We start from the raw sequence: 11,208 nt of genomic DNA, 5'->3' as shown, positions 1-11,208 counted from the left end.
ATTGATATCCGCAGCCGATTTGCTTGCAATGAGTTTACTGCTCCAGTGGGGAGCACTGTCTGCGCAAGGTAGTAAGATCCCAGTGGCTGCCGATAAAGATAAGTGTAGGTGGAGATATCATTTGAGAGAGATGCATGTCCAAGTCCTGATAATTTATCTGCGCGCAATACTATGATTTGGATCCAAGAGGGTGTACAATTCCATTTACCCTACAGCAAATATATTTAAAAAACAAAGACCTACTAATCATAATTCAACAAAAATATATAGAGACATGTCTACAAACATTCAGGTAATGTTACAACTTGATCATTTGTAAAATATGCTTTAATTTTATGCCGCAATTATGAATTCCTCACTGTATGAAACCCCAGGTACACAGTGCATTGAACAAAGTAATGAGGAACTTTGTTTGCCTATTATTGCCTTTAGGTAGGCCTATATGTAATATGACATTATATATTTGGATTATAATGGATTCACCTCTCACATCCCTTCCCTAAAGATGTGTTGGTTCTGTAATTCCTCCCTTAAATGAAAATAAAAACTCTGAAGAATGCAGTATGTAATCGTTATAAAAGCTATACAAATGTAAAGAATATGTATTTTATTATTATTTTTCTATGCTTCAATAGGTTAGTTTAATCCTTTATCAAATCACTATTCAATGATATCAAATTGAGCTGTGTAATTTATTTGTAAAAAATTACAAAATAAAAAACTGCTTAAAGGTCAACATTCTGGAATGGTTGGGAACAATTCCTCAAGGTGCTATTTGGAACAATAGTTAATACAAAGGTTTACATTTGCTTTGGGACTGCCAGAACAGTAGATCCATGCAACTTTTTAAAGCATCAACAAACAGACAGAACCAGAAGTTGTTTTTCATATTACTCAGTTGACCTGTCCTGAGTCCTCCAATTTACCGCTCCTTCTCCTGGCATCTCCATTGCCTTCGGGGTCAATCGGGTCAGTTTGTTGTGACAGGGCAGTGCCCATTTTGGTGCCAGCTGACCCATCCCTGTAAGTTGGCAGGGAGCGCAGGACCTGCTCACTGGGGCGTTTCCAAGAGGGGCGAGTAGCGATCCAGAGAATTATTGCGCCAAAAACGACTATCAATACTCCCAGCACATTCACAAAGTTGGCCTCTGGGGGAGAGTCCTTGTACTTGGGATATTTCCTGAGAGACAAAGAAGAGAGAGTTACCTATAGCTGTAATATTATTTTACGAAATGGGGTCTCTAAGTACCCAAGTTTAGTATATTTCTCGTATTTCCTGCCTTGTAATACTTACAGGCCAAAAATGAGCTTCTCTGTGATGCCCATGAGTGCTGTGGCTATGACACTGGCAAAGATGAACAGGCCACTGTAGACGTGCAGGGGCATAAATGCTGCTCTCAGGTATATTGGGGTGATGGGTATCAAGTATATACACACTCCCAGAACAAGCTGCTCAGTAAAAGAGGAAAGATCAGGAAACTCTGTCAAGCATTGTAATAAAGAATGGCATGTGGTATACCTACTGTGCAATAAAATGCACTTCATAAACAGTCTTCACAAGCATCCATGCATAGAACTCTAGTTATATAGTAGAGGGAAAAATATTAATAATGCTTTATAACCAAGCTTTATAACAATGTAATAGATATTATGAAGCAATCATTATGGACAGTCCTATAGTGTAATACTAGCTCACATTCAGTGCTTGACTTGGGAAGGAGCTCACCGGAGCAGAGTACCAGCACCTCAAATATTCTACTGTTTGAGCTCCTGTTCCTCTTCTAAAATATTAGCTCAAAAGTATTGTGTAGCTCCTGCCACTAAATATAAACAGTACCAGCACTCAAAATGAGTACAATGACCTATTTCAGTCCAAGTCAAGCACTGGCTACATTATATATTTGAGGTGTGCTTACCTGTAGTGAATATAGTATCACTGCTGCTAGCCCCACCCAGCTGTGCAGGCTATACATGTTGGGGATGATTTGTGCATTGTGGAAGTCAAATACTGCTACCAGAGATATGACAGCGAAAATGAAGGCCAATATGTTTAAGCCAGCATGAATAAACTTCATCATTAACTTGCTGCACTTCCAGGTCCATGGCAACCTATACACCACAATGGCTGAAACATAAAAAAAAACACTTATTCAACTTATTAATCATGAAAATGCATTCACTTCACAGTAATTGAATGGGAATAATACACCTTCTGGGATGTGCAATTCCTGCTATGAATACCAAATGTTGCAACATCCTGTTTTGACAGAATCGCTGAGGTATACTTCTATACTTCTTTTTAACTAATGTAAGTGCATACCAATCAAAGTTGCTGTGTCATTCAAGTTAATTAGGCTACACTAAAGGAGGTACTTCACGTGAAATATTGCAAATGATTCTGGAATGTACTTTTGTAAATGATCAAAGGGTGCTATTGATTTAGGCTCCTCAGTCAGTAACTTTACTCCGAAATGCATCAGGGTAACACATTACCATAGAGCACCTAACATTTGTCTGCAAAACAAAGTCGATAACAGGCTATTTCTACTAAACATTGACACGTTTCATAACAATGTATATTTCGTTCAATAACAGCCTTGCATAGCAATCTGTTCCAAGATTGATTCATTCCCAAACTTCACTGCTTGTTGAAATAACTTCACTTTTGTATGTATTGACAGACTTCCATCGCTTCAGATTTTACTGTGATGTATGTACAGAAGAGAGAAAAACAAACTTCTCACCAATTCCCTGCATAAAAATGAACCCGGTAACGATTAAAACCGGGTGCCAATTGAATTCCGCAAATCCTCCATCCCATGCTAAACCTTCCTTGAAGTAGAAGACCCATCTCAAAACAAAAATTATCGACACAAAACCAACGGATACAGCGGCCGACAGCGCGAACAGGAACTGCTTGAAATTCTCCATCGCCATCTCCGACGAACGCAATTCAACACTGGACTAGAGGAATTTCAAGAGGTTACTCAGGGGGGATGGGTCATGACTCTTCTTCATAACAGAAGGTCTGAATGTTTTTAACTACCAGTTTTGTAACCGCAGGTTGTTACAAAAGCGCCAGACACAAGTTATTGTGGAAGCCCATTCCCGCCACCATTTCTTAAAATATTTTTTATGTCAATATTAACTCGAAATTTCATGGTATGCAAGTAAAATTTTTGAGATATGTATTCGAAATTACGAGATATGCAAGTAAACATTTCTAGATACTAAGTCGAAATAGACCATAATCAAAGGATATGTTTCCTCGTTTATAGCATTGTGTGATTTCAGAGGTGGCACCACATGTCCCAAAGCCAGTGGTGGTGGTGGTGGGATTGTTTTCCTGATCTGGATGGTTTACCTAACCAGGTAAAACTCTTGCCCCCAGTTGTAGACCATTGTATGACAGAGTTCAAAAGGTACTTGCACACAAACCATGAAAAGGAATAACCCAAGGAGGCCAAGATGCAAAAAATAATATACTTAATTTAATCCATGCCCAAAAGAATACAAAAAGGGTGGCAGTGCAAGGTGTTAAAAATAAAAATAGTAATAATGTCAAATCAGCTCTTAAAACGGTTTGATATGGGCTGTTACGAGACCAGATTTGTTCTAAATCAGGTCAGATGTTATTAAAAACTCCTGGCCCTAGGGAGTACTTATTTACACAGAAACTGTGATTAGACAATATAACAAACAGGGCTGAGCTTGCATCTGTAATTAGAGTTACTCACACAGTATGTCTTCGCTATTGTGTTGATTAATTCCAGTCAATCATTTTGGATAGAATGGGTCTAGCCTAGCCACCCGAAGTTAAACAAATAAATGGGCCTATTATAGACTATAAATACATAGCTTGGGCTATAAATACATGACGTTACCACTTCGTTTCCCTTGGCCAGAGGGGATCAGAGCACATAGGCTTCTCTAGGCTACCTGCAGCTGTGGTTAGGCTACAGTTGATCAGACTAAAGCACAGATGAATTGTGCACAAGTTGTCAAATCATGAGGTAAATCAGTGTAAAGAACAATACTTTGTCCTTCTTTTCAACGCTTTGTGTCAATATTTTTTACAAAGCCGAATCAAAAGTGCTGGGGACAAATTCCAGGTTGCCACACATTTGCCAGCAGCCTTGCTCTGCGGATCTCTGCAAAGGAGAAACATGTCCTCAATTTTGAGGATACAAAATGTTTGACTTCCATGCATCTTGACAATAATTTTTTTATTTTTGGGTGGCAGGAATGTGCTTACATGCGGTTAAAAAAGATCAGAGATCCTAAATTCACAGCTCTTCTCAGATGATCAAACATGAATAACTATTTTTATCAGTTAATTTAGAAATGTTGTGGCTTAATTCATATGTCCTAAAATATAAAATGCAGAGGTAGCTCAGTTAGCCAACAGTTGTATTGGAAAAACTATTTCAGACACTTTATTAGAGTACCAACAACATCTTCAAAATAACAGAATGACAACATGTAGTCCTTATTGGGAAAGAAAGTATAAAAAATAACTAGGAAAACACATTCAACAGGGCTATTTACTTGAGGAATCTTTTTGACTAACATCATTAGCAATTGGAAGGATTGTCTCAACTTCACTCATCTGCTTGTCCACGACTGATTTTGTAGACATGGCAGCAGAAGTTATTATTCTTCGTCTGTTCAATATGAACAATTGTATCTCTGTCAAAGAACAGCTCGTGGCTGTAAGTCTGAAACAAGAAAAGACAATACATTAATAAATAACATGAAAAGGAGAGATTTCCCACATTCTCTTCCTCTACAGTGGCCTCGTTCGACCATTGTGATCTTGCAAGCTTACATTCTGTTTAAACAAAATGAGAGTGCAGCGGTCAGGATGGCGGATCAGGCTACATTTACACAATATTCTAAAAGCACTAACCACATCCCATGACTCCACAAGTGGAACCCTCTTCAGTAACGCTCCAGTGTTGTTGTCATGGAGTCTGACGTGGGCCTTCCCCTCATCCTCTCTGTGGGTCACCTCCACAACAGCCAGAAGGTCAAGCTCATCCTCATACTCCACCATCCGGAATGTCTTTGAAGTAGCATGTTGCAAGAGGCATCAACAAAAACACTCACCAGCAATAACCAATATGCCTATATAGAATGCCACTGAAATGTCAGTAAAAGTAATTTAGTCAGGATACAGTCTAAGCCTAATCCTTTAGAATCTACCTCTCGGTCTGGGTCATCATCCAGCTGATAAAATCTTCTCTTCACTGTGCGGCCTGAGGAAGTGACATTGATCTGGGAGGCAGCCTATGGTGGATAGAAGACGAGAGGTTTTATGAATCCATCACAGGAAAAGCAGCAATTTTCAGCCTTCTATCATAATGATGGAGAAGATATATCTAATTTAAAATGTATTATGACCCATGGTTAAAAAAGGTGCCAAAACACTATGTTAACTCACATTGTCTCGATGAGCTGTGATGGAAAACTCCTTCACTATATCAAACTGTGAATCACTCTCCAGTTCACTCAGAATCTTCAGCACACTGGGGGAAAGTATTCAATATTCAGTAAAGGCAGAAGAGAAACGTTGTTGTGTGAAATCTGACTGATGAATAGCACTGACCTAAATACCATAAAGCTGCAGTGTAAAGCATGGTCTTGTGGACAACTTTGTTGGGGGGTTTTAAACTCACTTTATGGTGCTAGGTCCAACATGGATGATTCTTCCTGAGTCATCAGGGTGGAAGTAGATCCAGTCAGACTCCAGAGAACAACACTTCATGTCTTGTATTCCATGCTTTGCCTATTTACAAATGCGTACAGTGGGAATATTACAGATATTGACACTGGGTATGACAACTACAGAACACTTTGGACCTTAACTGGATAATTACTTAGCAGAAGCTTACATTTAAAGCAACTTAGTACCCAAAAGTATTTGTGAGCCACGCATAAATTGACTCAACAACATTGGTGCTGCCAGCACCATGCTCCAACCAGCTGAGCCATCTAAACATCCTTTTGAGGATAATTTGTGTTTGAGTAATACGTTTGTTGTGTCAGTTAAAGACAATGCCTGTCAAAGACATCTGTAGTGCTCCGAAACTGACATGCTCAAATGGCTCTGGCACACTAGCAGCAGGATACTTAATATGCTTAAATAGTCTCACAATTCAGGAGAGACTTATTTGCGACTCATTCAATGTGTAGTGCATAAAGATAGATATGTACAAGTATATTACCAGGGTGTTATCCTTGAGAGAGCAGATGCGGTACGACCCCTGGTGCTTCTTATGGGGTAGGGTGAAGATATAGTGCCATGGATGGCCTCCGATCTGTACTCCATTATCGAAGCATGACACCTCAAACAGTACTGGGGGGCATTCTGCGAAAAAAAATGAGAGAAAAAAAAAAATCACTAAGAGTCCCCTGAGGCAATTCTGCAGATGGATAGACAAATGAATGGTTGGAAAATCTGAGGGACAGAAAGATGGATAGACAGATAAACAATCACCTACCATTGATGTGGATATTCACTGGAATGCCAAATGGAGCTTCTCCCACAGTTTTACCGCCTTCTGAATGACACTGCTCCCCAAGAACCAATTCCGTTCTTATGTACTGGCAAAGAAGAAAAAAGAACAATCAATAAATGTTTTTAGAAATAATGGAACATACAGTATGTAGACAATCTGAACATTTTAAGAAGCATGCATTAAAACAACTGAAATGTTATTGTTAATCATAAATTCACACCTTATTCAGAATGTCTTCAAAGCTGTAGAGCTTCACAGTCTTGGTACTGTGAGAAACTGCAAGGACCCCTTGGGACAGAACTACATCAATGACGGTGCTTCCAAATATCTGAAATGACAGAGATATACACAGTGCTTTCGGAAAGTATTCAGACCCCTTCCCCTTTTCCACATTTTGTTACGTTACAACCTTACTCTAAAATGTTTTAAATAGTCCCCCATCAATCTACACACAATGCCCCATAATGACAACGCAAAAACAGGTTTTGTGACATGTATAAATAAAAACTGAAATATCACGTTTACACAAGTATTCACAAGTATTCATGTTTACATCTCAATGATGATCAATGTAAACAGGATGCACCGGAGCTCAATTTCAAGTCTCATAGCAAAGGGTCTGAATACTTATGTAAATAAGGTATTTCTGTTTTTAATACATTTGCTAAATATTTTACAAACCTGTTTTTGCTTTGTCATTAAGGGGTATTGGGTGTAGATTGAATATGCTTTTTATTTATTTAATCAATTTAGAATAAGGCTGTAATGTAACAAAAATGTTAAAAAGGGAAGGGGTCTGAATACTTTCCCGAATACACTGTACAACATAAATGTCATTACAAAAATACATTACTTAAAGAAACCTTAAGAAACAAAATGTTGCATACACTTTTGTTGATCTCCAGAACGCCCACAAGTTGCAGGGGGAAAACGCGGAACACGGCAAGGTACAGCAAGGTGTTTTGGTTGAAACCTGCCTGTGAGAGTTAGAATAGGAAATAAGTGAATACTTCTCAGATTTCACCAGTCACAAAGAGAAAAACTACATGGAATGGTTCTACTTTACAAAGGCAAATTATAAGATGAATGGGCATATCAGACTCGTGGAAACCACACCTGTCTTGCTGAAGATGTCACTTTATTCTGAATGGACTTGACATAAAATGTCTCCTGCGATACATCCCAGCCAAGGTATCTGATATAGAAAAAATGTGTCATGTTAAGTAAAATCAGCGGTTACCTACAACAAGAGGAACCCCAGCTCCACAATAATAATAAAAAGACATCTGTTGGGTTCATGATTTGTGGAGGACATTTTAATTGTAATTAAATCACATACAACTGCCAATTACCTGAACTTGTGATGTGGGGACAAGTAAACTTTCTCCAATTGTTGTCCTGTCACAGCTGAGAAGCGATACAGCCAATTATTGCTAGTCAGGGCCAAGAGGCTAGGTTTTTGATCTGACGGTGTTGGCAACGCTTTGTCCTATGAGGGTAAACATAATGATGGTTAATTAGGATAACACTAATACAGCACTCTGTTTATAGCATTTCTACTCATTTACAATTACATTTAATATACTTTATTCATCCCCAAGGGGGCAATAATTCAGAAATAGGTATAATAGACAATAAAACATGCCTTTTATAAATACAAAATGCAATACAGTGCAGTCCATTCACTAGTCTATAGTCCAATAGTCCATAAGTCCACAGTGATGCTGACGATGTAAGAGCGTCTGCTAAATGACTTAAATGTAAATGTACAGAACTAAAAACTGGAAGTGATATCTATTGACCTCTTAGGAATTCTAAGCTGTTGACACCTGTTACATTTCTATACAGCAACAGTGAACTGGCTAAGATGGAAAATATTAATTCACTTACAAGAGGGCACTGGCATAGCAATGCATCTTCAATCTTCTCCGCTTTGGACCGCTTGGGTAATTCATACAGAAGTTGTGGCTCAGATGGAAGGCTGGAAATTATATTTTTTCAAAAAAAAAAAAAAAAAGTAAGGGTACTCATGTGATGAAACATAACAATGCCACATAATGTAGTTTAAAAAATAAAATATACACATTACCTACTGAAGCAACACTGATAATTTTCAAAATATATCCTCCCACTCTCATAAAATATAGTGGATTTTGAGGACTTGGTCCAGACTTTGGTGAAGTCTTTGCTGTCCTAGAGTAAATGAATAAAAGTCATTACTCAGATTTATTTTTGTGGAATTAATATATTCAATTACTTAATACATTGCACTTCACATACCTGGAGGACAATACCCCTAAGAATCTTCAAGTTGAGTTTTGACAAAGTGCCAGCATCAAAAATGCCTCTCGATCTCAGGTCTAGGTAGGTTGCAACATTTTTCCCTCTCAGCTGAGGCATCACTAGGAGGCGCTCAATGCACAGGGGCTGGAACACTCCACACAATAACACCAGTGTGTCCAAAACAAAGCAAGCGCAGTTCAACTGTTATCCACGTCGGTATTCGATACTTCCAACCATGTCAATGATTCATTTACAACCAAATACTACGTATACACAAACCTCGTCCTTTAGAACACGATAATTAAATAGTCATAACTAACTATCACGACTGCTAAAACGACATATCCTTAGCATCAGATACACAGTGATCGCAGATAGAACGAGCCATATATTTCCCCGGATGTATAAATGTGAAGCATCCGGTTGGCGTTTCCGCTCACTACCAAATATGGGGATGAGGGGAAGACCAGCAGTCGGCAGTGGGAGACGATAGAGCGAGGTGGATTTTGACCGGCATTCTTCAGATTATCTCAACGATGAAACATTTGATCTCCATACCGTTTTCAGTTTCCAAAACTAGAATCTGTAACAAACAGAGTGGACTGCGTTTTGTAGACGTTACCTTTCGCCAAAGTAAAAAAAAAAGTAAATCGTTTAGGAGGGCAAGGGGGAATTGAATTACTAAACTTCACATAGTAGGCGTTCTGCCCCACCCTCCTTCTTCTTTGGTGTAAGAGCTTTTGCGACAATTACGTGTGCATTCCGCCACCTACTGTACAAGTGGAAAATAAAGATCCGAAAGGGAAAAAATGCGGGGTAATTATTAAATAAAATATATATATATTCCATACAAACTATCAATAACGACAGCCTGCTTTTCTGTTTTAATCAGTTCCCTACACAGGCCCAGAAGGATCCTGTGATGGCTGGACATTTCCTGGCGACAATAGTCCTTGCAGTGCTTCTGTGGTTAAGTCTTGGAGGCCCAAAAACTTCTCAGCTGCAGATGTAATGATGTCCGCTTTCTTGGACTTCTTGGACAATTGGCCAGTACAATTAATAACTGTGGCTATAAATGGTACAAAATCCACCTTCTTCACAATAAATGTATCCAGACCACTTGATTGAGATATACAATATCTTATTCAGAACTCTCTTCACCGCCTCCACATAGGAGATTTGCTGTACAGCCCTAATCCTTGACACCTCAACCTCTTTCACTCTAACAGGGCACTCAGGGAATTCGTAAATGTGATCCCCCCCCGTCACAGTTGCAACATTTTACATTCAACTAATCCTGATTGTCAATGCCAGAGATAACACCTTTAACTGGTGCCCTGCTCCGACAATCAAAGCTGTCCACTTCCTGCGTTGATAACTTTGCGAGCCACAATGCATGCTCCTTTTGCTCTTTTGATATATACAAGATATCAACACCACACCGCTCCTGGTTACTGTTTCTGTATGATATGTTAGATTAAAGAATAAAGACAGACACAAATGTCAAGTTCAATAGCCATGTTCAAGTATTGTACAAGTCCCAGGGGAACAGCCCAGCTAGTTGATTACCTATCAACTAAACTCCGTAGCATCATCCTTTTCAATAGAAAGTGCTAACGTAACAGCACAACATTAAGTTCTTAACAGGCAATTCATAACAAATGAAAATACATTACATTTTCTTTTTACTTCAATTGTCGTCTGCCTCTTTTTTTGTTGTTGTTGTATTTAACAGAGGACAGGTTAACACTGTCCCTTGCTTACAAAGTAAGCCTGTCTGGTGGCTTACACAGCCGACCCACCCGTGAGTAAGTATTGGCTCTGACAGGGGTAGGATTAGGGCCACGGCTGGAGAGCTTGGTGGGGTAGAAGCCTCACCCTCAGTTGGCTCATGTCTCAATTCTGCAGCCCTTGCCCTTTGGCCTGGGACTGTCTATGAGTGTATGGAGTGCAGGCATTCTTGTACGTGTAGTTCTTGAGGGCACACTTCAAAGTTGTGATAGAGTGACATGCCACTGAAACTCAAAAGTAAAATATGGCAATGTCAAATCAAATCAAATGTTATTTGTCATATACACATGGTTAGAAAATGTTAATGCAAGTGTAGGGAAATGCTTGTGCTTCTAGTTCTGACAGTGCAGCAATATCTAACAAATAATCTAACAATACCACAACAACTACCCAATACACACAAATCTAAGTAAAGAAATGGAATAAGAATATATAAATATGTAAATCCCTTCATATCTGATGAAAACAGTTGAGTGTAATTGTATGGTTTAATTTGCATTTTAATACTTGCTTTGATCACTTTCCCCCAATTTTTTTGTTTCATCCATTTCCTTCCTAGCTTACTTCAGTTTATTATTTCCGAGTTCATGGTTCATCCAAAGAGGAAGTGGAA

General features: G+C 38.8%; 2 protein-coding genes and 1 long non-coding RNA gene across 3 annotated transcripts; 1 reads left to right on the top strand and 2 right to left on the bottom strand.

Annotated features, from left to right (window-relative positions):
* Window positions 1–309: 309 nt before the first annotated feature.
* On the bottom strand, window positions 310–2,983 carry LOC115109066 (plasma membrane ascorbate-dependent reductase CYBRD1). Its single transcript, XM_029633644.2, has 4 exons — window positions 2,745–2,983; window positions 1,917–2,125; window positions 1,295–1,449; window positions 310–1,180 (listed from the first exon to the last, which is right to left on the bottom strand). Exons 1-4 carry the CDS (start codon window positions 2,935–2,937, stop codon window positions 895–897), a joined length of 843 nt encoding a protein of 280 aa, XP_029489504.1. The 5' UTR covers window positions 2,938–2,983; the 3' UTR covers window positions 310–894.
* Window positions 2,984–4,207: 1,224 nt separating this feature from the next.
* On the bottom strand, window positions 4,208–9,411 carry dcaf17 (ddb1 and cul4 associated factor 17). The gene is made up of 14 exons (XM_029633632.2): window positions 8,802–9,411; window positions 8,611–8,714; window positions 8,412–8,502; window positions 7,874–8,010; window positions 7,638–7,716; window positions 7,409–7,498; window positions 6,742–6,849; window positions 6,504–6,606; window positions 6,228–6,370; window positions 5,679–5,788; window positions 5,444–5,528; window positions 5,206–5,289; window positions 4,910–5,065; window positions 4,208–4,718 (listed from the first exon to the last, which is right to left on the bottom strand). Exons 1-14 carry the CDS (start codon window positions 8,919–8,921, stop codon window positions 4,602–4,604), a joined length of 1,527 nt encoding a protein of 508 aa, XP_029489492.1. The 5' UTR covers window positions 8,922–9,411; the 3' UTR covers window positions 4,208–4,601.
* Window positions 9,412–9,497: 86 nt separating this feature from the next.
* Window positions 9,498–10,498, top strand: LOC115109076 (uncharacterized). Its single transcript, XR_003860471.2, has 2 exons — window positions 9,498–9,620; window positions 9,697–10,498. It is a non-coding gene; the product is annotated as an uncharacterized LOC115109076 (long non-coding RNA).
* Window positions 10,499–11,208: the final 710 nt, after the last annotated feature.

The sequence above is a fragment of the Oncorhynchus nerka genome, linkage group LG3 (genome assembly GCF_034236695.1).
Source record: "Oncorhynchus nerka isolate Pitt River linkage group LG3, Oner_Uvic_2.0, whole genome shotgun sequence".
NCBI classification, from domain to species: Eukaryota; Metazoa; Chordata; class Actinopteri; order Salmoniformes; family Salmonidae; genus Oncorhynchus; species Oncorhynchus nerka.
The sequence above is the reverse complement of the archived record's forward strand: the minus strand, read 5'-3'. Positions and strand labels throughout refer to the sequence as shown.

Coding starts and splice junctions, on each gene's coding strand:
- LOC115109066 (XM_029633644.2), bottom strand. CDS start 2,937: ATGGCGATGGAGAATTTCAAGCAGTTCCTGTTCGCGCTGTCGGCCGCT. Junction 2,126..2,744: donor CATTTTTATGCAGGGAATTG/GTGAGAAGTTTG, acceptor TTTATGTTTCAG/CCATTGTGGTGTATAGGTTG. Junction 1,450..1,916: donor TGATACTATATTCACTACAG/GTAAGCACACCT, acceptor TTTACTGAGCAG/CTTGTTCTGGGAGTGTGTAT.
- dcaf17 (XM_029633632.2), bottom strand. CDS start 8,921: ATGCCTCAGCTGAGAGGGAAAAATGTTGCAACCTACCTAGACCTGAGA. Junction 8,503..8,610: donor TATCAGTGTTGCTTCAGTAG/GTAATGTGTATA, acceptor TATAATTTCCAG/CCTTCCATCTGAGCCACAAC. Junction 4,719..4,909: donor TTGTGGAGTCATGGGATGTG/GTTAGTGCTTTT, acceptor TTCTTGTTTCAG/ACTTACAGCCACGAGCTGTT.